The sequence below is a fragment of the Cryphonectria parasitica genome, assembly GCF_011745365.1.
Source record: "Cryphonectria parasitica EP155 unplaced genomic scaffold M406scaffold_1, whole genome shotgun sequence".
NCBI lineage: Eukaryota > Fungi > Ascomycota > Sordariomycetes > Diaporthales > Cryphonectriaceae > Cryphonectria > Cryphonectria parasitica.
In genome coordinates, this window is record NW_024468909.1 from 3,076,174 (window position 1) to 3,101,990 (window position 25,817).

At 53.1% G+C, this 25,817-nt stretch overlaps 4 protein-coding genes across 4 annotated transcripts; 2 read left to right on the plus strand and 2 right to left on the minus strand.

The window, feature by feature from the left end:
- Positions 1-130: 130 nt before the first annotated feature.
- Positions 131-1,512, plus strand: M406DRAFT_354357 (ribosomal protein S9). The gene is made up of 5 exons (XM_040922899.1): positions 131-247; positions 391-480; positions 662-756; positions 884-931; positions 1,007-1,512. The coding sequence occupies exons 1-5, from the start codon at positions 197-199 to the stop codon at positions 1,152-1,154; spliced, it is 432 nt and encodes a 143-aa protein (XP_040781238.1). The 5' UTR covers positions 131-196; the 3' UTR covers positions 1,155-1,512.
- A 290-nt stretch (positions 1,513-1,802) lies between these two features.
- M406DRAFT_87097 (uncharacterized protein) lies at positions 1,803-3,813 on the minus strand (the record flags this gene model as incomplete). The annotated part of the gene is made up of 2 exons (XM_040926100.1): positions 1,803-3,419; positions 3,507-3,813. The coding sequence occupies 2 exons, from the start codon at positions 3,811-3,813 to the stop codon at positions 2,047-2,049; spliced, it is 1,680 nt and encodes a 559-aa protein (XP_040781239.1). The 3' UTR covers positions 1,803-2,046.
- Positions 3,814-9,787: 5,974 nt separating this feature from the next.
- On the minus strand, positions 9,788-12,049 carry M406DRAFT_271395 (uncharacterized protein; the record flags this gene model as incomplete). The annotated part of the gene is made up of 4 exons (XM_040918113.1): positions 9,788-10,574; positions 10,653-10,964; positions 11,109-11,289; positions 11,438-12,049. The coding sequence occupies 4 exons, from the start codon at positions 12,047-12,049 to the stop codon at positions 10,552-10,554; spliced, it is 1,128 nt and encodes a 375-aa protein (XP_040781240.1). The 3' UTR covers positions 9,788-10,551.
- A 2,980-nt stretch (positions 12,050-15,029) lies between these two features.
- On the plus strand, positions 15,030-16,271 carry M406DRAFT_325730 (uncharacterized protein; the record flags this gene model as incomplete). Its single annotated transcript, XM_040920019.1, has 5 exons — positions 15,030-15,043; positions 15,237-15,305; positions 15,658-15,808; positions 16,016-16,041; positions 16,118-16,271. The coding sequence occupies 5 exons, from the start codon at positions 15,030-15,032 to the stop codon at positions 16,269-16,271; spliced, it is 414 nt and encodes a 137-aa protein (XP_040781241.1).
- Positions 16,272-25,817: the final 9,546 nt, after the last annotated feature.

Consider the following 25,817-nt stretch of genomic DNA (forward strand, 5'->3'; position numbering starts at 1 on the left):
CCGTTATCGAGATAAGAGTCACGTGTATTGAACTAGTCCTGATTCGGTTAACATCTGACCCGCGCCCACAGTCGAAAATTGTTCTGCCTCACCCACTCGCAACCACCTTCGCAGACCCAAACGAATCTAGTTGACGACCGCACCCCCCCATCACCCATCGACCATCCGACAAATCCCACAGCCATCAATCGCAAACATGGCCGCCCCTCAGATGGTTCAGTGCTTCGGCAAGAAGAGAAACGCGACTGTGCGTATTACCCCTCCACGATGAGAGAAGACACACCCGTACCCTGGACACGAGCGAACGACGTTACTGCCGCGACGACCGATCGCCCGACAGGCAATGGGAAAGAACGTGTATGCTGACTGGACTTGGGATTTTAAAAACAGGCTGTCGCTCAGTGCAAGGCTGGCAAGGGCCTCATCCGTGTCAACGGCCGCCCTCTGCAGCTCGTTGAGCCCGCCATCCTCCGCACCAAGGTACGATTTTCTACGCGAAACAACACATCTCGAAAGGCCCCACAGCCCTTGGAAAGGCTGAAAGCAAAATCATGCAAGGAGAATCGATGGGCGAGGAAGAGGAGGATCTTGATGGGGAGATGAAGTCGTTCCGAAATGGTCTGGGAACAGGACGGCTGACGGTTTTCTTCTCGCAATCCAGGTCTACGAGCCTCTGCTGGTTGTCGGTCTTGACAAGTTCGCCCAACTCGACATCCGTGTCCGCGTGTCCGGTGGTGGTCACACCTCTCAGATCTAGTATGTCGATCCCCATGGAGGTCAGCGTGGAAGTAATTCTCTCTGTCGAGCAATCGAGAGAGAGGCTGATTTCTGCAGCGGCTCTGTTATTCGCCCAAGGCTCAACGGGATGCTAACATGTGTACAGCGCTGTGCGACAAGCCATCTCCAAGGCTCTGATCGCCTACAACCAGAAGTACAACTCCCAAATTCATGACGAGAGCGAGCGAACAAAGCAGCAAGGCATAACTAACCACCTTTCTCTGCACAGGTTCGTCGATGAGCACACCAAGAACACCCTGAAGACCGCGCTCACTGGTTTCGACCGTACCCTCCTCGTCGCCGACAACCGCCGCTGCGAGCCCAAGAAGTTCGGTGGTCCAGGTGCCCGTGCCAGATTCCAGAAGTCCTACCGTTAAAGCGCCAGCTTCGTTATTCTTTGGGGATGGCGTACCGGCCCGCTGCTGCCACTGCTTCTTTGGCGGTGATGGCGGTGGTGCTACCGGCGTGGGGAAGATGAGGAAGGGAAGGAAGGAAGGCGACGGCGAAACAGCAAAACCTCAAAGGGGGGCGTTGGTGGGACTGCCGTTGTGCTTTTTGTTATACTGGCTCTTCTTTGCGTGTGTACGGATTGGGAGTCAAAATGCGAGGAACACCTAACACGGAAGAGGATAAAAGAAAATGATGGGGAACCTAGTCTTTTTCTAGACCTGCATTTGCATGGCAAGGCCTCGCCGGGCCGAACAATCAAGGAATTTACGGCAAATGAACACGATCAAAAAACAATCTCTCGAGCCCACAAAACATCAATTTGAGCATGATGTGACTATGAGGACCAGGAAGAAAAATGGTCCGCCTTGGGGCTGATGATGTGTGATGTGTTCTCCAAGATATAACAGATCTCTACGACGGCGTCCTCTACAGCAAAGGAATGAGCAGCGTGTAAGGCAATAATATACAAACGCACTGGGCTCTAATGCTTTATAGTATGCAGTACTGGTATGGATTGATTGGTATACCTCGCAAATTCAACGCCTTGGCGCCTTTGCTCCGTCTCCTCTCTGCTTCATGTTTTACATCGTCTCTTCTTCATTCTAATCTCGTTATGTTGGACAAAACCCCTTTCCCAATTCATAGTGCAAGTTCTTCATCTCAGGTTGTCGCTCATGCGTGAAAAGAAAATATGGAAAAACAGACCCGACATAACTACGATGCATGTAACACCAACATGAATAGAAACCCAACATTATAGCCACTGGCCTTTTCTCACCCCTCTCTCCGTCTTTTCCGGCTGCTCCCCTGATCTGGGCCTCAATGAAAAGACACCAGCCCAACCTCCCGCCCCGTATCATCCAGGTCAACAATCACAGGGCGATACTCATCGTCGTCATCGTCGTCGTCCTCCTCCTCGTTATACCCCATACCCTCCATCACCCCGTCGCCGTCGTCCTTCTTCCTGACATAGTCTGTCCTCAGGTCCCAGCCGAGCCGCCAGAGCCAGGCCTCAAGCTCCACAAAGGCCCGGCCCAGGTCACCAAGCCCACTGGCGGCGACACCGTGCTGCTGACCCCCGCGGGGCAGGTCGAGGAGCATCTCGTTCATGCGCCGCTTGTACAGCGTCAATGCGTCCCTCAGCTGCCTCTTCTTTCCAGGGATGATGTCCAGGATGCTCGTCGAGCCGCCGTTGCCGCCACTGCCGCCATACTCGCCGTCGGCAAGGTTTCTGGCGGGGTCGCTGCTGGCGCCGCCGGCGATATACCTCTCGTCGTAGACCAGCTGCGCGTGCAGGGTGGTGAGGAAGGAGAGGGCGAGCGGCGGGCGGAGGAGGACGAGCTGGTGGGCGCGGAGCACAATCTTGAGCACGAGGTGCCACCACTGCTCGACGCAGGCGAGGTTGGAGAGGTGCAGGCCCGCGAGGAAGGTGAGCTGCATCTCGCCTACCAGGTCGGCCGAGTCGACACCCGTCCCAGGCGTGTCGAGGAGGCGGAGGATGTCGTGGGATGTGTCTGGAGGACCGGCGGCGGCGGCGGTATCATCGTCATGGCCGCCGCCTTGCAGCACAGCGTGTAGGTCAACATCGCCCTCTGGGAAGAGAAAGTTCAGTTCGCCGCTGCCGGTGATGGTCTGGTAGGTCTGCGTGGTCTTGGTCTGCGGGAAGCCCGAGTCGCCGGCGGCGGTGTCGGACGTGTCGACGAGCCACTCGTCTACGCCGTGCCTTCCTGTGACCCTGGCGAGGAGCCTCTCGCTGATGCACGCGGTCAGCCGCCGCCAGAGCTGTGCGTCGTCATCCCTTCCTGCTCCTCCTGCTCCTCCTCCTCCTCCTTCTCCAAAGCCGTAGGGCGTGAGCTGCGGGTACAGGCTGGCTACATTGTCCCTGTGGTCGCGCGCCTCGAAGCTGCTCGCCGGGTCAACCAGCACCTCGTTGAACTTGTCCCACTGCTTAACTCTCACGCGTGCTCTGTCCCCAGCAGCGACAAACCAGTACCCGCACCGCGACATGGCCTCCGGTGCCGATACCCAGAGGAAGTGGGTCCCTGTCGGGATGTCACGTATGCCCTGGAACCCTCCTGACGCGCCGATCCCAATGGCCTTGCTGTCGCAGCCCACCGTCGAGTTGGGCGGGAGATCGAGAATGAGGAAGACATCGCCGTTGGGAAGGAATGGTGGCAGCGGCACTTTGGCCTCTTTGTTGTTGTCACTGCTGGTATCCTGGTCGCTTTCCAGAGGTGGCATCTCTGGGTCGTCGTCATCGGCATCAGGCGCCTGCGTACCTGGTCGCTGTGATGGTGATGATCTTGGAGGAGGGTCCATCGCCCTGTGGACCCTGAGGGACCCCAGAGGAAAAGTTCCCACGACGGGGATGGAGACGTGGGATCTCAGCGAGATCTCGTCGGTGGAAGGTGTGTTGGAGCTGGCCCTGCTGAGCTCGGGGACGCTGGAGCTGCCGCTCAAGGCTGGAGATTCGATTCTGTCCAGATAAATGGTGGGGGAGGAAGAATCTTCGGGTTGTCGGGTCGTGGCGGATGGTAGATCAGAGCTCGTGTCTTCTTGACTCGCTGGGCCGCCAGCCGAAGCCATAGTTGTTGATGCGGATTCTCAAGAGAGAAAAAGCAAGCAAGACAGTGAAAAAAGGAAGAATGAAAGATGAAGAGAGCTCAAGTTGTGCGTGTGCGTGCGTGTGCTTGCGTGCGCTCACAAAATCATCTACTGAGTAAGGGGAAATTCAATACAGCAAGACGTAAAACATGTGCTTACTATGATACAATCAAGAGTAACGAATGTGTAATTTTCTATCAACTTTGGAGTACTGTTATGAGTCAAGATGTTTTGTCGAGTCAATAAGAGCAATCTCATGTAGACAGAGGGCGTAATCAGTCGCCTTGGTTCTTCCTCTTGTTGGAAGCTCGTTTCACGCCAGGTCTTTTGGGAGCGAAACTTGATGCTGTCGCCATTCTTTGGGAGAGGGGGGGGGGGCTACGTCATCTCCTCCGGAGCCTTGTGCCGTATTACCGCCGCATCTCAACCAGAGCGTGTCTTTCTGTTGCACTGCCTTCCTCGCTGAACTGAACCATGGTCCAGGAAAATCATAAATGAGGATACTCAAGAGGTGATTTAAATAAAATATTTATAAAAAGGAAACTTTTGAATCATCTATCAGTATTTCACTAGGACTGCTTCATCCTCAGTCTATTGAAGTTCTCAACATATATTTTGAGCGAATACTGCCACACGATATTTGCTCAAGTACTGCATACCTCTTCCTATAATTACCACCTCGTTCTCGGTCACGGAAGCCAATACGAACACAATACATACCTCGTGCTCGATTAATGATTTATCCATTTTTGACCTGGTGTGAACAGTCGCCAGCTCGTTATCTCAGGCGATGCCCGCCCTATTCGATGATGATAATGATAAATATAGATAAAGGAGAGAGAGAAAAGGGAGAGGAAAGGGGGCGGGGGGGGCAATTGCTTTTGCGCACACCAAAAGCAAAAAGAGTAAAAACAAGGTACACATGCATAAGGCATGGTCTAGAGCAGGACACTGCGCCTACGCTGCAACCTCAGGCCAGGGCATCTGGTGCCATGCCCGTTCCAAATAAGCATTTGCTGCTCGTCACTTGACCTTTTCACCCCTCTTTTTTCCTATTCTTGAAAGTTTAAGAATGGGGGGCACGACGTGGCCTTAGAACCAACGGGCAAACCCCACAATCGTGTCATACTATGTACATAGTAGTTGAACGGATTGGTGGATGGATGATGTTGCAATGGGATTATTCTTTTTTGCTGGTGTGTGCTGTGTACACCACACCACACCATGTACCATTTGCTACCCTGCTCGACAACTGTATTTCTGCCCGAATGTTACCTACTTACTCAGAGTACATAGTAAGTATACTTGAGGTACTCATCGTGAATAGGGTCACCTGACAGTTTCTTCCAGTTCCCGAATATAGACGATGCTCTCTGTATGAAAGCTGATGCCACGCGGCCGTTCTGTATTGGCGGGCGGTGAGTGAGCAAAGGAGTGTGTAAGTGCTGTATTTACTTGCTGTATGTACGTGGCCGAAAGAAGTTACCATGGGCATCGTAGGGAAAGAAGAAGAAAAGAACATCGAATAAGAAAATATTCAGCTCATCTGAAGCCGCGCATGTCTTAAAGAAAGGAGTGGAAGGGAAAAGTAAGTTGTTTGACTTACACTTTTAGTACCCAACGCACTGTTTCACCAACTCAACCCCCCAACCCCCGGCCCCTGTCCACTTACACGTCTCAACCCTGCTGGGGCTGGCGTCGATCAGCGACGCGAGAGGGTAACGAGACCCCTGGCCTGACTTACAGTAGATCGTGGAAATGACTTGCAGCCCCTGTGCTTTCCCACCCTTCTGTTCTGTCATTTCTCACAAATCTTTTTCTTGAACATCACTTACTATAGTACTTCTTCAGCCTCAGCCCCCGGCTCTTTTTAATGATCCCAGCTGCCAAAGAGAAAGGTTCGGAAAATTCAACCAGCAAGAACGCCCAAAAAAAATATAAGCAAGGGTCAGAGGAATGGGCCGATTGGTGATAAGGAGGGAAAGAAGCAACAACAAAAATAAAGAAAAAGGAAGAAAAAAAAAGGAAAGAACGATGAAGGGTGCCCAACAACATCCTAGGTTGCCCAACATGCCTCTTACGCACCACCCCTCCCCCCCCCCGGGTGGCTCCTTCTTCGTCTCTTCTTCTTTCCGTCTTATAAATAAGGAAGCACTTATTTATGGATCATCACTTTGCTTGCATTGCCTGCCTGCCTGCCCGACTGCCACGCCTACCTGCAGGCATATATGCATGCCTGCCCTCAAACCGCGAAAACAAACGAGAGAGACGAGCAGAAGCAACTTGGAATGACAGAAGACCCCCCCTGGCCCTGACCATCCCTGGCCGCCTATGGGTACAGTGCGGACGCGCACCCGGGAGCTCGATGTCGTGGTACATACCATAGTACATACTTCAGACCCTTATTTCCCCCCCCCCCTCCCTCGCAGTACATGGTACATACATATTCAGCTGACAGGTCACGGTGGACAAGAAGTAGGCAGATGCTGGCCAAGTACGTATCTTGTACGCATTCGTCACCATGATGGGAGCAAAAAGAGTACGTGGCGGACACGGGAAGAAAAAGGAAAGGGGTTTCTTGCTTCTCATTCCCCTCTCTTATCCAGATGATAAAATGCTGGCCGAGCAAGAGTGCGAACCTACGCCGCCTCTCCGCCCCAGCCCCTTATCCGTTACCACGCCGGAACTCAAGCCTTCTCCCCCCTTCCCCGGGGTTAGGCGTGCTAGGCCTGCATAGCTCACAACAGGGCAGCAATTCTCTCATCCTTGTTGCACCTGGCGCAGACAGAGAGAAGGACAGAAAGAGACAGAGACAGAGACATGCGATCCTCCAAGGTATGGGTTCGGGATGAGCGGGTCCACTGGCGGGTGGGCGGGCGGCTCGCGGCATCACACAGTGACCCCTTCTTCGGATCTGAACAGGAAGAAGGGGTTAAATGGTGGGAGAGAAAGAAAGAAGAAGAGAGGCATACTGACCACAAGAAGCTTCCTCTTATGAATGCGCCACTCCTGCGTGCTCGATTCGATTTCTCCGGCTCCATGGTACGAGGCAAGCTGCGAGGACGAGCAGGATATGATTTTGGGAGTGGCGAGAAGTTTGTTCTGCTCGCGGAATCTGAGTATCATTCGTCCCCGTCCCCGCTCTCCTCCAATTGTTTCGCAAGTCTCGGTGTGCGACAGGATCTCTGGGGTCTCTGAGGCTTGATGATGATGGGCGAGATGAGTTCAGGTCGCTCAACTCCAGGACTGAAGACATAGACGCAGTATCACCGTTTCCCATCCTCTCGCCTCAGTTCTTGAAGCTGTAAGGCTGAATAGCTATCATCTGCCAAGAGCGGCGGGGTCGTGTCCAGGAGAGGAAAAGGGAGCCGTGAGGACGCCACGCACAAGGTCCCTGGATTTTCTTGTCCCACCTCCCGCGGCCAGCGATTCAACAAGCCTTCCCACTCTGACCTAGCATCAACAAATTGGATCTCGTGAGGCTAACGACCAAATAGAGACCGGGGTGGGGGGAGTGCGGTCTGGTCTGGCCCATCCTACGGTCTTAGCAGGACCACCACACACATCTAACCAATTACCCATCCATATCGGACGGAGAAAATCAACGCTGAGAGGTTGGGCTCTAACGCAGCCACAACAGCCATACGAGCCACTCAGTGTCAGTTTTCCAAACGAACCAGGCAGAGCGCCCGAAGCCGACAGCGCGCACCTGCAGGCTCCGCTTTAGCCTGAGGACAACGACGTGGCACCCCAGGTTAGAAAGATCTGCGAAGGCGGGAAGAGAGAAAGAGAGAGAGAGAAAGAGAGAGAGAGAGAGAGAGAGAGAGAGAGAGAGAACAAGAAGAAACTAAGAGAATGACGTGCCTTAGCCCTTCTTTCTCGTGCCATCATACCCAAGAAGAGGTCCCGACACGGGGCGCCATCATGCATGCCACGCGCCTCACCTCGAAACTTACTAGTAGGCTCGTTGTAACCCTTTCCCCGTGGGCCTCTCAAGATGAAGATCAACGAAAGAAACAGAAAAAAACACTGTTGACGGGCAGCAGGGACTATCAGCCGCACAGTAAGTGACGTCCCCAGACTACATTATAAAACAATCCAGGTGGCACAGCAGCAGCGGCATGCGAAAGGCCTACGCGATACTGAATCATACCTGTGCAAGGGGCAGGGAGTCCTTCCGAACTGTTTATTTCCTTTCCTTTATCTTTTGCCTTCGAGTACTGTACTGTACTGTCCCATATGAGTCCCTCCCTTTACTTCCTCCCTTCTTTTCTTCCCCTCCAAACAGATCCCTCCAAGACCCGGGAAGCTGTGGGGAGTTTTTGGCCCCCCGGAATGGCCGCCGGCCGGGAACCCGAGGTATGGACAAAGTATTTATCATGTCGAGAGGAGGGGGGGTGTAGGTAGTAGCAGTCTTGAAGTTGTTCTTTTCTCTCCCCGCACACACGAGGTGGAACAGGCACAGGTGTTCTAATAAGGGAAAAAGAAAGAAAAAGACACAGAAATGGAAAAAGCACAATCAACGTTACCGCTCGCCCCTCTACTTCCCTCTCCTCCTTACTCAAACTGAGGGCCGTCGATTGTCGCGAGATGCGAGATGTCGGTACTGAAGAGTGGGGAACGGACAACGAAGCACACACATACACAAAACATACACATACACACACGCACACGCACACCCTGCATCCTCCCGGCCCCCGAGGGACCGAAACCACACCCACCACCGAATTTTTTGACTCTGGTTCTTTTCCTTCTTTCTTTTCTTCCTTTCTCAACTCTCACTCGACCTCTTGGCGACAGCGACCCGCCGGATTTTCCCCTTCCAACCACCATTACTACGCAGTAAGCAGGGGAGGAGGAAGAAGAAGCATAAGAACAATTTATGGACAGGGGTGGTGAATTAACGGCAGCGGCAAGTGAGGGAAGTGGTTATTAGCAGAAGCCAGCTGAACTTCAACCAGCTCCGGCTCCATAGTTTCACACTCTACCAGAAACGCCCAAGACAAAAAGCAAAGGCAGCAAGAGCACACCAAACACAACAGGGACAAGTGCGCCCCTCCACCCCTTTCAGCCAGCATGGAAGAGGGAAAATTCCCGATGGTGTGTGACACAAAAGAGCTTCTAGCGTTCGAAAGAGAAAAGAGGAAGAAAAAGAAGCAGAGAATAGAAGAAAAAGAGGGGCAGGAGGGGGGATCGAGGGGGCCGTCATCAACGTACCGACCACAAGCCACACGCAGGTAAACCAGGAAGTAGATTATGTAGTGAGAGCAATGAATTCATACACATATACACTACTATAATCAAGACCACACAATCTACTATAGTACTTATCCTACCGAGCCAGCCTGCCAGCCTACCTTCTTCTTCCTCTTTGTGAACCCGAATGTCCATCTCAATCCCCCCCTTGTCTCTCTCTAGCTCTAACTCCCTGTGGGAAAAGAAAAGAAAAAAGACAGGCCCCCAAAATGGGGCCCCTCCCCCTCTCCCCTCATCCCCATCCATGCCTGTGCGCCATCCCCCCTTCCTCTCAACCCCAGAAACAGGCCCCCCCCCCCATGCAGGTCAATGTTCCGTAGTAGTACGATGCATACCATCACGTCTAGTACACGCACACGCACGCACCACACACACCACTCCACCTCCACACCTCCACCTCCGACGACTGACAGGTCAACATGCAGCACGAGGACTCGAGACTCCACAACCACGGATGATTAATCATCATAGGCTCCCGCCTCTTTTTTTTTGGGGGGGGGGGGGGAGGACCCAACGTCAACTCAAAAGGCCATGCAAGTGTACATACTACTATTGTACCATGTATGCAGGTCGGGTGGTGTGGCAGCAACGGCGCTGCCAGCCACCATTTTCGCCCCCTCTATTCATTGCCTCACCAATCATTACGAGAGAGACAAGATGAAGGAGCAGGAAAATACAAGTGGGGAAGGGAAAAAAAAGTGAGCATTGAAAAACATCATCAGTGTGTGTTGTCATGTTTGCCTGCCTGACTCCGGTATGATACATTGCTGTACTGCGCGCGTCTTTTCCGTTGCCTTGCCCCACGCCCCGCCCACCATATAGCAGTAAACCAGGACCTCCAAACTTCGCAGCAAGCATCATCATTCACCGCAGACCGAAACCGACCCCTTTGCCACCCCCCAACAAAAACTGTACTTTGGGCACTATCAAAAACTTTGCTTGGACCGAAACGCCCCGACCAACGTTCGTATGCTCCAATGGCCCTGACCGTCCCCGACGAACAAGAAAAATAAACAAGTAAAAACAGAAGAGAAGGGGAAAAGTGATGACACACAAGACAAAAAGCCCCACCCTTTCTTTTGCTGTCCGTCATCACCTGCATAAACAAGCGCTGCCACTCAGTAGTTATGTTCCGTGTGCCCTGAGCAAGCCCGTTGACCTCTGAAATCTTGGTATATTGCTGGTGAATGAGAAAAGGGAAGAGCATCAACGACGACGTGTGCCGGCCTGCTTCTTGCTCTTGCTCCGTCACATCGACGAGTGGATCTCTGCCAAGCACGCGCCGCCCATTTTACAGCCAGTCACTAGGCCGCATCGTCATGAGACTACGCACGGCTCCCCAGCAGACTCTTCGTTTGATAATCTGCATGGTAACAAATGCGAAGTATCTCATTCCAGATACAGTCAACCAAGTCTCCAATCGTCAAAATCTTCTACGATTGAAAAATTGGAGGTTTTGGCTCTTTAATGGGCTTGACCACCGGTAGCTGATACGACGCGTTAGTCACCGACGCGTTAATCATGGCGCGCGACGCGTTGGACGAAACCAGAGCATGATTACTCACGTTGGCCGTAGACCTGCTGATGCGATTGGGCGTAGGGTGATGTTGGAAAGCCGCTGGCGGGTATATAGTTGCTCGAGTAGTCACCGCCCATGGAAACGCTGCTTGGCTGGGTGTAGTTGCCAGGCTGGTATCCCAGAGGAGGCAGGCGGTGGGTAGGCGCGGGCGTATACGAATTCACGGAGCCCTGTTGAGCGTCATGGCTGCCCTGCACATCGCTCTGGCCGGCCTCCCGAGCAGCCTCATCTCTCTGCTTGCGCTCGGCCTCCTCGGCCTTCTTGCGGGCCTTCCACTCCTTCCTGATTTCCTTGAACTCTGTAGGCTTGTTTGTTAGTTTATGAACCAGAGGTATATTGCGCGAAGGTACCAAGAAGTGGGATGGGGGGGGGGGGGGGGGAGGCGATTCTCGTCGCCAGTCGCGTGGCCAACAAGGAGGTTTTGCGAGCTGAGATGACTGACCTTCAGGAACGCGCTTCTGTCCGTGGGACTGCATCGTCACGTGCGCGTTCAGGTGATTCAGGGTACCGTAGGCCTTCTCGCAGCCATTCCAGCCACACTTGTACATTCGCTCAATCTCTTCATATCGACGACGGGGGCGCTTGTGCTGCTGGGCGCCGGGAATAGGCACGAAACTAAAGACCTAATCGTTGTGTTAGCGAATACGCCAGCCGAAGGGCAATCGGCCGAGGGGGCGCGGGGGGAGAGACCGCAACGAGAGAAGCAGCAAAGTGCGGAGATGGTCGACTAAGAAGAGGAGAAGAACTGCGCGGGCGCCGTCGCGTGCTTACCTGGTTGCCGCGGCCCGGGGTGGCCGTGGTAGGGGTAGTCTGCTGGTGAGGGAAAACACCGCCGTGGTGACCAGGCGTGATGGGCGTGTGTGTGTAGCCAGTCCAGTCAGGACGCGGCTGCGCGTAGACGTGAGTCTGGGGATACGCGTGGCTCATGTCCTGGGCAGACGAGCCATAGGGGCTGGCCTGGGGGTACTGGTACTGTGTAGGGCTCTGCGCCGTGATGGAAGGGTCTATTGGAACATCACTGTCAGACTTGACTGGCTGGGCACCTGGCTGGGGATCTTGATGGGCAGCGCCATCTTGAAGATTCAGTGACGAACTGTGCGAGGCCATGCTTGCACCACCGATGCTGGCAGACGGCTGGTATGCCCGCTGAAGCTGATGTTCAGGGAAAGAGCTTGACCGTGCCGAAGCAGGGTAAGCAGAGTACTCTGAGGTAGGGGTGGCCGTTGTGGTGTAGTGACTCTGCCGAGCCTCGGGCTGGGTGGCGTATGCCTGGGTGGTGACAGGATCCGCCGGAGCTGCCTCAGACCGACTATCACCAAACGACGCGCTAGAATAAGGCGAAGGTAAGGTGTTTGAAAAGTCGGTGGTCTGGCCTCGTTCCATAAGCAAAGAACGTAGGGGGATACGACGCAGTATCGAAGACGGTGAGGTTGAGGTGAGAGACGTGTGGCAGCTTGGGACGGGGGATGAGAGACGTCGAGAGGCAGGCTGGCAGGGCAGGCGGTCGCAGCACTGTCAAGTATGGGTGTGGTGGACTATTCCTCTTCGGATTCTTGACGGTGGTGGGTGTTGTGTGTGGGAGCGAGAAGGGGGGGGAAGGAAAGATATGTGATGTGTGCAAGATGGGAGATGAATGTGTTTTTAAAAAGGTGGCAGAGACACGGTTGATAGGTGGAAGGTGATGTCGTTCCAGATCAGATGGGCCGCGGGCAGGTAAGTTGAAGTCAGCACCGAGGACTTCCGGCCTGCACCTTGTACTCGAGTACTTGGTACTCGGATCGAGCTCCGGTGGGGCTTCAAAGAGATAGCGCGAGCACCAGGCTAAACTAGTGCGGTGAAAGTAAGGAAGGCTGGCACGGGCGCTGCAGTGCTGTACAGCTGCTGCTGGTGCTGGTACTGGTACTAGCACTGGTTGCTGCTGGTGCTGCTGGCCTTGTTCCGACTGAATGCGGTTCGTGCTGGGGCGCGTGCGTGGGTTCGTGCGCGCGCAGTTCTGGGCCGCTACTCCTTGTGACTTCTCCTCCCAAGTAGGATAAGATAGCTGATGGGAGAAAGAAAGAGAGAGGAGATCGGGTGGTGATGACGGCGACTAGACTAGCGCACCTGCTGGAGATGGTCGAGATGCAGGGGACAGGACAGCAAGAGAGATCCAGGTCCTTGATTCAATGAACGAACCCAGCGTGATCGATGTCTGAATGCGCAAATGCAGATGCGTGCGTGGTCGCGTCTGCTTGTGAAAGTGTGGGGGGGGGGTGTTTGTGTGAATGTGGGTTGTGGGTTGTGAGGTGATGTTTTTGTGCAAGATGAGAAAGAGCCACTGCTGATTCTGTTCCCTGGGGTTCTCTTTCTTCCACTCTTTCCCTTTCTTCTCTCCAGTCTTGTTTACTAGGTGCGAAGCTGGTCAGGGCTGATGAGGGGCTCCTATTGCCTCTGTAGTGGCTGCTCGATTGCAGAGCAGTACAGTGCACACACGAAGATGGGGTATGCAGCTAGACGACAAAGAAAGTGGATGAATGTCTGTTGTAACTCCCAGCTTGTCTGTTCTGGCGCAAGCATGAGATCTCGAGGTTGACTGGATGGGGTTGCTTGCTGGCGCGCGCAAGTCAGAGGTCGTTTTGTGTGCTTGGCAGCAATTCCTGGGGCTAGATCTGGACCCGGGGGCCTGAAGCTTGACTCTGATGGGGATAGACCTCGAAGGGCGAGGCTAATGTGACTTGCAGCAGCTTCAAGTATTCCTGGGTTGCTGATGGGCTGGGCTGAAGAAGCGTCCAGGTCAAGCGAAGTTTAGACTGGTAGGCTTTTTTTCCCTCTTAAATTTTAGAAGGAGGGATGATCGGATGGGTTAGCGTGCCGGGTGGGCAACAGAGTCGATTTTATACTGGGGTTACAAGGTCACAAGTCTTGGTTGGAAGACAGAAGGCGAGGATATGGCCGAGACCAGATTGACAAAATAAGGTGAAAGTGAGAAGGAAAAGAAGAGAACAAGGACCCCAGAGAAAATGCTCGCGCAGTTCAGGGATCTTCAGGTTTACTGGGCGTGACTGACCGAGTGAGATGGGTGACGGGGTGAGGGGCGAAAAAGAAAGCCGCATGATACTGTTGGAAAACAAAAAATTAGAAATTAAAAAAAAATAAAAATAAAAAAAAAATAGGAAGGCAGAAAAAAAAAGAGGAAAAAAAGAAGGGCAGTGGGCAAGGGAAGTGTGGAGAAGGGCGAAAGCGGGAAGAGAGGTGTGTACAGAGTCAAGGGCAGCAGGGAAGGCCAGGGTAAAGCCAAGGTAGGTCACTGCAAGCCAGTGAAAGGCCAGGGACAGGCAGGCCACACGGTGAATATGTTAGCAGGGATCAGGGGTTAGTAAAATGACCAGGGCAGGCTGGTCTGATTGATCGATTGACTGATAAACCTGCCTTGGAGGTGCCGCCCATGTACCTCTTGTGCCGATGCTGAACACCGCCCACGTCTGGGACTGGAAGAACCTTGGAAAGAAAATGGACTGATGAATCCAGTCCCCCCCCCCCCCACCTTCTCTGTCCCAGGGATGAGCAATGTTCCCAGCTGTGTTCTGTCGGTCTGGGGTACGGAGGACTGCCGTATGCGGTGCCTTGCTCAGCTGGCTTGGCTTTCGCGTGATCCCTTCCCAGTGGAGTTTGCCAGTGGGCCGTGCCTCAAAAAGTCCTTCAAGGTTCTATACGCGCCTATGCGTATTCTGTCATTTTTTTTATAAAAAAAAATTCCCCTTTGCTTTCGTTTTTTGCTCCTGCTCTTCTATTATTTTGCTCTCAAATCAAATGATCGGTTCCTATATACAAAGGCAATTCGTGTTTCGGAAATGCACACCATCTTGATGATCAGAGTGCGGCGTAGCACTGGTTGAGAGGCGGGATGTGCAATAAGAGTTTCAGAGTAAATGTAGGTAGCACTTGTAGGCGTGGGTGTTATGGGTGGGTTGGGTTGGATTCTCTGGGCGGATGGGTGGATGGATAGGTCGAGGTCGGCGGCCGGGGTGAGGGGAGAGAAGGACGACAGAGAGGGGAGGGAAAGCGGAATAGGTCGCGAGCGGGTGGCCAGTGCGAGAAGAAGGTACCTTGTGGCCGGAATTTCTGTGCACAAGGGGTGAGGGGTGAGGGGAGGGTCATGGACAAGGGCAGGGGTGGAAGGGGAAGGCGCAAGCGGGGCTGATCTGATGGGAGCTGCAACCCGCGCACAATCCGGAACCTCAGATCAAATATTAAAAATCACATGCACGCTAGGCTGGCCCAGGCAATCAGTCAGGCAAGTCCAGTTCTCCCCATGCCATCCGCCCTTTCGTACTATGGCATGTCTGTCTGTCCTTGAACACGAGGTTCCCTCCCAAGATTCGACATGGTACAGCTGCGGTACGTCTGTGCACCGGCAAACCGCAGTCCCGTTATATGTACTTTTAAGTAGCTTTCCAAAGTCGTTCAAGTCGCACGTCATCATTGTCACAAAAAAAATTGAACCAAAATGCGCGCACACATGAAAACATCGCATCACTGATAATAACCATTTTTTAAGTTTCGTACAGCTCGTGACTGGAAACAAATGCAGGCAAGGCCAAGACCACATTCAACAGAATCCACATCCTGGTGTGCTACGGACAAGGCATAGGGTGCTGATGTATGTATGACACTACCCTTGGTATGGCCTTTCCTTCAAATACGGTTTTGGGTGGCTTTGAGAGGGAAGGGGGGGAAGGGGGGGGGGACAGGATGGATGAGGGTGTATGGGTGTGTGTGGGTATGGTGGGTCAAATTTGGCCCAGGCACTGGGAACTCCCTGGTATGAGAATGTTGAGCTGAATTGGCCTATCAAGAGACAAAATCACTGGCATCTTTTTTGTGGTAAAAGAGATCACGCTGAATTGGATATGGCCCTGGTCTTGAATTTTTTTTTGTCTTTTCCGTTTATCCTTCCTCTTACATAATGACGTTCGTAGAAGGGGAAAATTAAAAATAAAATAAAAATAAAGAAATGGTGATGTGTTTCTGCTCGGTGCCGTCATTGATCGGAGCTATTATGGAGACAGCAGGACGCACCCACGACCATCAGGCTGCAAAATTATGGAGGAAGAGAAAAGCGTTCTTCCCGGCACCTCCCAGGGTGTCGGCGCGCTTGAGACAGTGTGTGGCAAGTGCATCGGATATTTCTACTGGCTGGAACATGACAATGTTACCCCATCATGAATCCCAATGTTCGATTTCGATCAGTGGCCCGAAGGCCTTCGGGCTGCTCACCCTGTGGAGGTTTAGCGGTCAGGGCAGGGTTGGCTGGCATAATCCCTCAGCGGTTGCTCTCTACCAGGGACTTTTCTTTATCTGTCTGAAAAGGAATATCTGAAATCCAGGTGCCCCAGGTGTGCGCATTGGAGGGGAGAGGAGAGGGGCGGGGGGGAATCAATTGCTCCCGCATCCTGCTGCTGCCCAATGCAGGCACCAACCAGCCTCCATGCTCTCGTCACGGCTGCAAGCCCCGCCATCTGCAGAAATGATCAGCTGGACGGACAAAGATCGAGATGGGAATCTACAGAAGCAGGACGAAGAGAAGGCTTGCATGTGCCTCTGGCCAATCTCAATTGCTGCCTGAGGGAGACCAGAAAACCATAGTGTCAGTGGATCTGTCTTTACTCGCAGTATATGTGTTCCATCTCATGTATACCATAGTACATGGTGTACCGTGTCCTCAAGGCGGCCACTCGACAGCATTACTCGCACGCAGTACACGACGCAATCGCCCTCAAAATCTGAGTCTCAACCTAACCTTATCGGGGCTCCAGGACATTCAATGCCTGTGGGGCCCTTGTTTTGCTGGGAGAGGGCTGGCCCGGTCCTTTTTGGACTCGGTCATGGCATTCCAGATGCGGTGATGCGCTGCTGTCTGGCGACAAGAGGGTCGCAAATTTTCTTAATGTTGCTTGCGATGGAGTTGGGCGGGAGAAGATGAGGGAGGCCTTGTCGGTCTCGGTACCGAGGGGTGGGTCACCAATCTCAAGGTGTGTCCAGTACGGTACACTAGCTCTTGCTGATGCCGTGATTTGAAATCTTGTCGCAATGTATGCCGGATACTGAACATCATGGACTCTAAAGAGGTACACTGAACTTTGTGCTACAGCGATGACTGATACACATCGCATCAGAGCCAAGACGAAGCCAGCGAAGGAAATGCTGACCCCGGGGTGATAACCGCACATCGGAAGCGGGAAAACCCAAGGCATGCTGAGATGTTTTCGTATACCGTCCGTGCCGCTCCCATCCGCTCGAATGAGGCGAGGCTTGATCATCGATGTTCACCAAAGACTTTGCAGGCCAGTCTGGCCCATCCATCAGTACACATCGAGCCATGAGCCAAGAGACGTGAATAATGACTGGCATGGCCAATCTCTGGCCCGTTGTCAACGATCTTTTCTCCCCTTTTCTTTTCTTGCCTTCTCTTGATGCCCGCAGCAGACTGCAGATTCCTGACTCGCCGAGATTTTTGTGCGTATGGTTCGTGATGCCGGAGAGGGGTCCCCCATCAGACGTTGCTGCCGAGCCAGTGGCAAAGATATGGAGTCACAGCGTGGCCGCCGGCTAAAGACCGACGTATCCCGAGGTAGAGAGAGGGAGGGGGGGGGAGCGCGGCACTACATGTTGCATATGGCATTGAATTGGTTATGGTCACAGTCCAAGCGATTGGTGGCAATTTCTGGTCGATTCCTTTTGTCTTTTGTCTTTTATGGTTCATGGAGACCTTGAAGCCGTCCCGTCACAAGGGGGCGAATGAATGAGTGAATGCAAACGTTTGCTCTCAAACCCGGAAAGAAATCCCGCAGTAGGTCAATCCACGACGGCCTGGCAAATGGAAGAAGGCTGTCAGTCCCAATGAGCTTTTGTCAAGCCAGATACTGTCTATGTCGCCATCCCTCAAATGGCTGGCTCTTTGTAGACAGTGCCACAAATATTGCCGATGATGGTGAGATTGGTCAGTCATCCAATCTGCCGTGATCATATCCTGAGGGGAAGATCAGCACGCCAATGGCCGAGGCCTACCAAGGTTTCTTCTTCGGACCGTGGTAAGGCATGTGGCAGGATGTAGTCTTCTTGGGTGAGGGCTCACGGAGCAATATTTCGACGACACCAGACAAATGTCAAGAGATAGAGAGAAATAGGAACATTGAAGTTGGATTAGAGTTTCTCGGTAAGAGTAGCGTAGATCTGGCGTTGTTTGTGGGTTCCGAGGGCGCGGAGAGGCTCGATGGAGTTGGGACCAGACAGGTGGCCTGGCAGCCCTGCGTCTTGCACAAGGTCCCTGCAAGTGCAGCCCAGGTTGTCTTTCTAGTGTCGTATGGGGAGCCTGACCGTAGCACCGTGGGGAGAAGGTGGATGGGGTGGATGGCTCTTCCCTTCAGCCTTGTGTCCCAGGGGCGCTAGGTCTCTGTTTTAGGGGGGAGGGGGGGAGAAGGGAAGGGGGAAATGGTAAAGCTAGCGGCCCCAAAGGCCGTGGTCGCATTAGCCAGACAAGGGCCCTGCCGGGTGTAGACAGGGCATTTCTTTGGGGTGGTGTCTTTAGTGTCTTACAGGTACTTTAGTAGGTAACTATGTCGGTAGCACAGGCTTGGGACATGGTATTTTCCCAAAACCGCATGTGTGCAATTTGCTTCGTAATAGCTACGTCAGAACCCGATCTCTCAGCCTCGTGTATGGACCGGCTATTGGACCTTGCAACCCACCTCGCCTTGCCTCCACCGGGTCCCAAGAAGTTGAGAGACCATGAGTTCGACGGAAGACAACAACGACGCACAACGATGCCTGGAGGTCAACGTTCGGCCGGGCAGGCTGTTCAACTCGAAACAAAAGTCGCAGCCTGTCATGTCATGGTCTCGAGGCAGTCGCACTGCAGCGTCCACGTTATCGTGCCCGCAACCTTATTGTGTTGTCTCTACGGTAATTTCATGTTGTGATGCGTCGCATGTGGATTCCTAATAATATTACTGTCATACAGAGTCGGTGTCTCGTCATGGAAAAAAAGAAGGGGGAAAATTTGGGGAAGAGCCGAGGACCGCAACTGTCTCTCACAGCCGAATCCCCCGTACACCACCCAACACGGTGGTTCAACAAAAATATGTTGTCCTGTATCCCCGACGGGCCACCAAAAAGAAAGGCGATGAAGACTATCTGCACCCCCCCCCCCCAAATTCTTAAGAGACATGATGGCTGCCCCGTAGCGGCGCCATTGGCTGCGTGGAGCTCAACACCTCGCAACATGCCCATGTCATTTGGCCGTCATGTTGGCTGGCTTCCTCCTACCTCTTTTGAGACCAAAAAAAGAAGGCGGCGGCGGTGGCGGCGGTAATGCCCTGGGCCTGTCCAGTAGCAACACAGTTTCCATACGGCACAGGGTGACTATCTGCTGATGTGCCCCCTCACCTCCTCCCATCTTCCGACATTGGCTCGGAGGAAAAGGTCCAAAGGGCACGACGGCCAACGCACCCAACTGCATGCAGCTTGCTGCATAGCATCTCTTTTTTGGTCCCTTCGCGCGATGCGGGTCCGAGAGTAAGACTGGAATCAGGTCAGGTCGGGTGGGCTGTCATTTTTCGCCCGTGCCATCATTTCCGATGCTCATCCAACTAGACATGGCCGGCAGCCCTGCGCAATGAACATGTCTACCAGCACATGAAAATAATTCCACCCCAAATGCAACACATCTATCAACTATGAAAAGTCAACAAACCAAACCCCCTTTGGCCTGGGGGATTGCGGGAGGGTTCCTAGATGGCGTCAAACCTGGAACTCCCACTAAATTAGCACCGCACCCTAACAACCTGGTGATCGCTTTAGGGCCATGTCAGATCTTCTGCCATGTCTGCCGACCCAGAGTGTCGGGTTCGACCTAAACAAGCGTTGATGCTAGAACCAAAACGCCAGCTGGGGAGGGAGTCGAGTAGTCGAGAATATGAAAGAGAAGTCGATACTTAAGGGCGGTGATCCTCCTCCCTCGGGTCCTCCTCGTCCTCGTCTTCGTCCTCTCCCATCTGCCATTTTGCAATCACCACGGCTGGACACACACACGTCGTCATTGCTTACTCCAACACCACCAGCTCTATCGGTTGGACGAATTTAATTTTTTTTTTAGACCCATTTGTGGAAGGATAAGCCGAGGTCGGTCCGCTTGGGCAATTATCCACCTCCCCTTCAGGATGGCAGAAGCAAGGAGGGGAGGAGCACAAGGTGCCAAGGCCAACACAGAGACGCTCACTCCTTTCTTCTCCGAACGGAAACAGTTTCCATTGATTCCGAGGCTCTGATGGAATCAGATGACGAGGGTCAGTCAGTCATCTTACGCGCGCACACACACACAAACGCGCACACACATACGCAGGCACACACAACTTTACCGCCCGCCCGATGCTCCACAGGCGAATCACTGGTGGGTGACCCTGTTGGGTGACCCTGTTGGCGGTCCAGATCAGCCCAGCCCAGCCCTCCTTTCCCGGGTCTTCCGTTCCTCTTCGACCCTGTTTGTCCGCAAGCGGATCCAGAAGCCACCACCCCGCCTGAGCTGCTTGGCTCTGGGCTTCAGCTGCATCCACTCTTTGTCACTTTCGTGGCCCGAGATGGAGTCCCCCCTCCTGTGCAGCCTGTCGTATCCGGAGCACCGACAATGTGTGAGTGTGTTGAGAGTGTGCTCGTATCATACGATTGCCTTGGTGTTATGCATCTTACACAACATGTGTGCAGCAACCGCACACGGGTCTAGCAACTGTGCAGGTACCCCCTAGTTCAATTGTTTCCCTTGTTCGCGCACTGTGCCACAGGCCGACGGGACATGTTCGCGCAGAACGGTGGGCGAGTACATGGGTCAGGTCCGGGTCAACCTCTACCCGGCCAAGCTCAGCCGTCTTTCATCGGACTAGAATCAGACAGAAGGTCCAGGCCGCTCTCTGTGGTGAGGGTCTTACGTGTGTTGTTCTCCATTTCCGTGATTCCAACTTTCCGCGATCGATCAGTGCAAGGAAGGCCTAGCGCGGAGCAGAAGGACCGCCCGCACGAGCAGGAAAAAATAAAATAAAAAGAGACAGAGAGAGTGGGAAGGAAGATAGCAAGGTGTGGACCACAATAAACTTCAGGTCGTGTATCCCGAGTTTGCGACTGGTGGGCAACGACGGGCTCACGTGGCATTACCCACCCATTTGCAGAACTAAAGCCCCTGCTAGCCCATCCGTCCAGGCGGTGCGGTGCATTAAGCATCAGCCTGGGGGCGTTCGGGTCTTAAACAACAAGTGAAGTGGCCCACGACGGCCCCAGCAGCATCTACCATAGTACTATGTGAGTACTACTACGGTTAGTATGTACTATGCTGCGGTACACCACTACATCCTATAGCAACGTCCTTGATGTCGATCGAGTTGCAAACTTCAACAAAAAAAGAAGGGAAAAAACTGGCAGACAAATCCGGACTCTCTTCCCCCCCCCCCCTTTTTTTTTTCTTTTTCTTTTCCCCCGCTGTCTTCCATTCAACGTACGACCCTTCCACCAGAATGACTTTGAGCCGCTCCAGCCGAACAGTTGTCAATCTCTCATTCATGCACTCGCCACCCTGCCCACCCCTCCTTCCGAGGGTGTACACAACGGAGATTCGTCATGAATATACGGACTCGACGCAGTCAGACGGCAGCCACGGCAAGCAGGCTCGGTCGCCCCGCTCGATGATTGGACGACAAGGGAAGGAGGGGTGGTCAGTCGCAGAGGTGGCACTGCACACACCAACACACATGAGAGACGAGAGAAAGAAGGTGTGTGTGCCGCTGACCGCTTCGCCGGTTGTCGTCCGGCGTTACCCAAGACTCTTTTGATTGGGAGAAGGATTGCGTATTCTCTAAGCACGGCCCCCCCCCCACTCCTTCCTCTCTTCTCACCTCCCACCATAGTACAACTGTGATCCTCACTGGGCCTTTCCCCACCCTCACCTGCAGCATGGTGGCTCGTCAGTTCTCACCTGCACACTACCTGCATACAATGCCATGGATGATGGTCCAATCCTCGTGGCCTATTCATTTTTACAGCCACCACCGTCCCGCTCTCCCACTTCTCTCCGTCTGATGTTCACGCACACCCCTCCCTGGCCTCGGTTGGCGAGTGAGAGGGCCTTGTACTTTTGTACTCCCTCACCTTCTGGGTGATACTATACTGCTGCATGGATTCGGGATGCAGAGAGACCGTAGGAGCAGCATGGGCTTTTAGCCAATACAGAGCCTGGTCAGATGGTCATACGGACAGCCTGTAATTTTATCGCCCATGCTTGTCTGTCTCTCTGTTCTTTCTTGTCGCGCTGTCCTGCAGGCATGGTGTGCTATGTGGCATTTTCATTTTCCTCCACTTCCCCCCAAAAAACCTACCTGATCCTACCTCACAAACCACTACCCAGACCACGTTGAGGCTGCAGGCTAACCCAATTGTGGTCACTAGACCCGAGTTTAAATTATCCCACTGCTCGGCGCTAGGATCTGTAAAAGCAGATTGCGACAAGATTGCCCCAGGCCAGCACCTGGGCCAGCCTTTTCTTTTTTCTTCTTTTCAGACACCAGGGTCTGAACTTTGTGGTTCTGACAAGGATTTGCATAGGAGGAATGGTAAGCAGGGATATTGGGAACGGCGACATCGTGCGACAGACACGCCGCAATCCAACATCCATCAACACATACTATGGTACACACCTAAACTCATCAGTAAGATCACTTGTTTCCTGTTATACGCCTCTCTGTTTCTCTCTTTCTCTCTCTCCAATACGAATTGGGAAACTTCTAATTTGAGTCCATGGGTCTCAGGCCGCTGGCGAAAGCATCTCACCCGCGACGCTCGCAGACGAACGAGACAAGAGAGAGAGAAGGAGGAGAGGTCTCCACCAAGGATGCACAGCAAAAGAACCGAGGTCCTGGGTCTGCTGAACCCGGCCCAGTAGAACGACCCACAAGTAGTCATCGACCGACCGACCGACCATCCAATGCTGCACCTGCTAGCTGGGGTTCGCATCTTTGTATGGTACCATGGCAGCATGGTCTTTCTGTACACATCACGCTGCAACGCTGCGAGGTCTCTCTGTCCTGATCTGACAGCTTCTACTAGCACCGAAAAAAGTCCCCCGCCTGTTTATGGGGGGTTTTGATACATCACGCACCTCTTTCTCTCGAGTCCTCCCCCCCCCTTCTGCCTTCCCAGGCCGGCACGCACACACGCAGGCTAAGGCCGTGCTGCTTCTGCATGGTAGCGAGACAACTATCGCGGATTGGTCGTCAGGGTTCTACTGCAAGCGACAGCCTGCAGGACGGACCCAATGGTTGATGGGCACATTACCTTCCCACTTGCTGGGCTTTGGACAGACAGACAGACCGGCACCCTCGCTTCGAGCTTGTCATGACCCCTCATTTTTTTATTACAGCATGATGGGGCCACCACAACACAGTAATACGTCTGCCTGTTCGCAGGGGAGAAAAGAATAAATGACCAGGGCACAAGAGATTGGGACATCTGGCGGCACAGTGCATCAAGTCCCGCTTCTCGTCTCTCTCTCATGTGAGATTACAGCTAAACTTCATCCGGCAGTCCGCGGCCCAACTTTTCTTTCTTGTTCTTGCACGGGGGAGTGAGTTTATCTTGATTCGACTCCTCTCTCGCATCAGCTCCGTTCACGACCAACCTGGGATGGCCTTGCTCGCCTAGGTCTTTTATCCTCAGTTTTTTGGGATCTCACCCAATGAGGATCTGCCAGCCTTTGTACCTAACCCCTCCTTTCCCCCCCCCCCCCGCCTCTTCTCTGCACAGCCTGCATGATGCAACTGCACAGTTCACAGGTCGAAAAGATGGTTCCACTACTCCCCCCCTGTAAAACTATCCCTCTCTTTTTCTTTACTTTTCCTTCTTTTTCTTGTTCGGCCGCCGTGCCGAAACGAAAACGAGCACAAGGTACCAAAGACTAACAAAACAAGGAGGGGAGGAGTGTTCAATCTTGAGCCCCCCCCTCCCTTGTGTGCGTGGTTGTATCAGCAGCCTGATGCGACAAGGAAAGAGAGCCTCAGCAAAGGCCCAGATTACTACAAAAGGAGGCAAATCGGCCTCAAGGGACTAAGAAGGCGCGACTTAGGTGTCCCTGGGCTGGACCCAGAACCTGAACACCGCAGCGGACAACGCAGCGGCCACCACGCACGTGACGATATCATCTTGACCTTGTACGACCTTCCAGTGCTTTTTTTGGCCCCCAATCAGCTTGCCCCGACGCATTTGGCTGGGGAGGGGCTAAGTAACAAGTATAAGTACCCCATAAATCTGGAGGGGCTTAAGCTTGTTGCTTTTCATCAAGCCACATGTGAATGAATGTGAACTTGACAAACCAGCCAGCCCAGCCGGGGAAGGGGGAGGACAAACCACATGCAAATGCCACTACTATATTCAATGATATTATGATACGTATTGTGTGAGCAAGAAAAAATCCAGAACGTAAGTAGGAATATACTTTCCGGATTAGGAAACCTCAAAGTACATTCTGCTCATCAATTCACACACACACACACACACACAATAGGGGTCTTGTTCCAAAACGATATAATCTCCAATATGGACCATTAATGCAGCAAGAGATGATTTCGAAGGATGATATCATTATCATTATTATTATTATTACTGCAAGGGAGACAAGACGAGACAGATAGATAGACAGATAGAAAGACAAACCACACCCCCCCCCCCTCTTTTTTTCTCTTCTTCCAGACTGCTTGCCCCCTTCTTCTCCTCCTTCCTTCCACTCTCTCACCAATACCCAGCCGCCACGAAGTTGTTGAGAGCGCCTCCCATAATCTGGAAAAGCCGGGCCAGGCACTGAAGCAAGGGCTTCCCTTGGTCGATAGCTCCTCCCCCCTTCAGCCGTGTCACTAAGCTTCTTTCCGCCCACTTCGCTCCTTCTGCGGGCGTCCGCGTATCCGTGTGGCTAGCTCCCGGCTGCTCTAGGGCCGCCCCCTTCCTCGTTATCAACAAATTTGACGGGCCCCAAAGAAATAGGGATATCCAAAAAGGAGGTTGCCTCAGGATGAAGGGAGAGAGAGAGAGAGAGAGAGGCAGAGGTCGTCATATCTGAGACGAGGCTGTTTCGCGTGTGAGCTGCATCAGAGTCGGAACAAAGGATTTGCGTATACTCAGCAGACAGGAGTAATAGAAAGCATCGATCTCCAGCACAACTCATCAAACTTATAGATCGTGAACTTTTCACTCGCTCACAATATGCCACACCCCACACCAAGCCAATGTATATTTACCATGGCGCTCTAGTTTTCTTTCTTGTTCTTCTCTTCTGTCTAGCTCTCTTTTCTTCAGGGGTTGGATAAACCGTGCAGCCATGTAGGACAATAACCATGGGTTTTTGGTCTAGGGAGGGGGGGGGCCGGGGCCTGTGCCGAAACTCAAAAGTCAAGGCTGTGAACCATAGAACCATCCATGCCCTCCCTCGTGGTTCTGCAAGCCCTGATCCTGCTGTGCTTCCTCCATACTTGGGCATCCTACCCCAACCCACTCGTTCATGCCCCGTCGAGGGCTGCGGCTTATCATCGAGTCCTCGACAGAAAGAGAAATAAGGACAGAGAGAGGAAGGAGAAGAAGAAGAAACCCTCTTCGTATCGCATCGAGTGGCAGGCATGGGCTGCGTATCACAAAAGAGCGTACAGCATGGGTTCAGGGAGTGTTTTGGTAGATTTATCTGCTGTCTTCTCCCTTGGCGTGCACCCCTTCCTCCTATTCGGTAGGGGGCCATCATCTGTTCTAGCGGCTATGCTTTAGAGTCCCTCTCTCTGTCTCTCTCTTGCATCCCCCCCCCCTTAACATGTCAGGTAATGATCCACTCAGGGACAGTTCTCTTCAGGGTATCACAACAGTAGCAACCAAGAAAGAAAGTGAAGGAAGGGGAGGAGGGGGTTTGAAGGCGTCACAGGTTGAGCGCAGAAACCAGCCACCTGGGAAGTGAGCGCATGGACGTGTTCGTGAACAAGGATCAGCTCAGGCTTCTCTTCTTTTTCTTCTTCTCTCTCTCGGTGTGTGTGTGTGTGTGTGTGTGTGTGTGTGTGTGTGTGTGTATGTATGTGTTGCTCTCTCACACATACGCATCCCACCC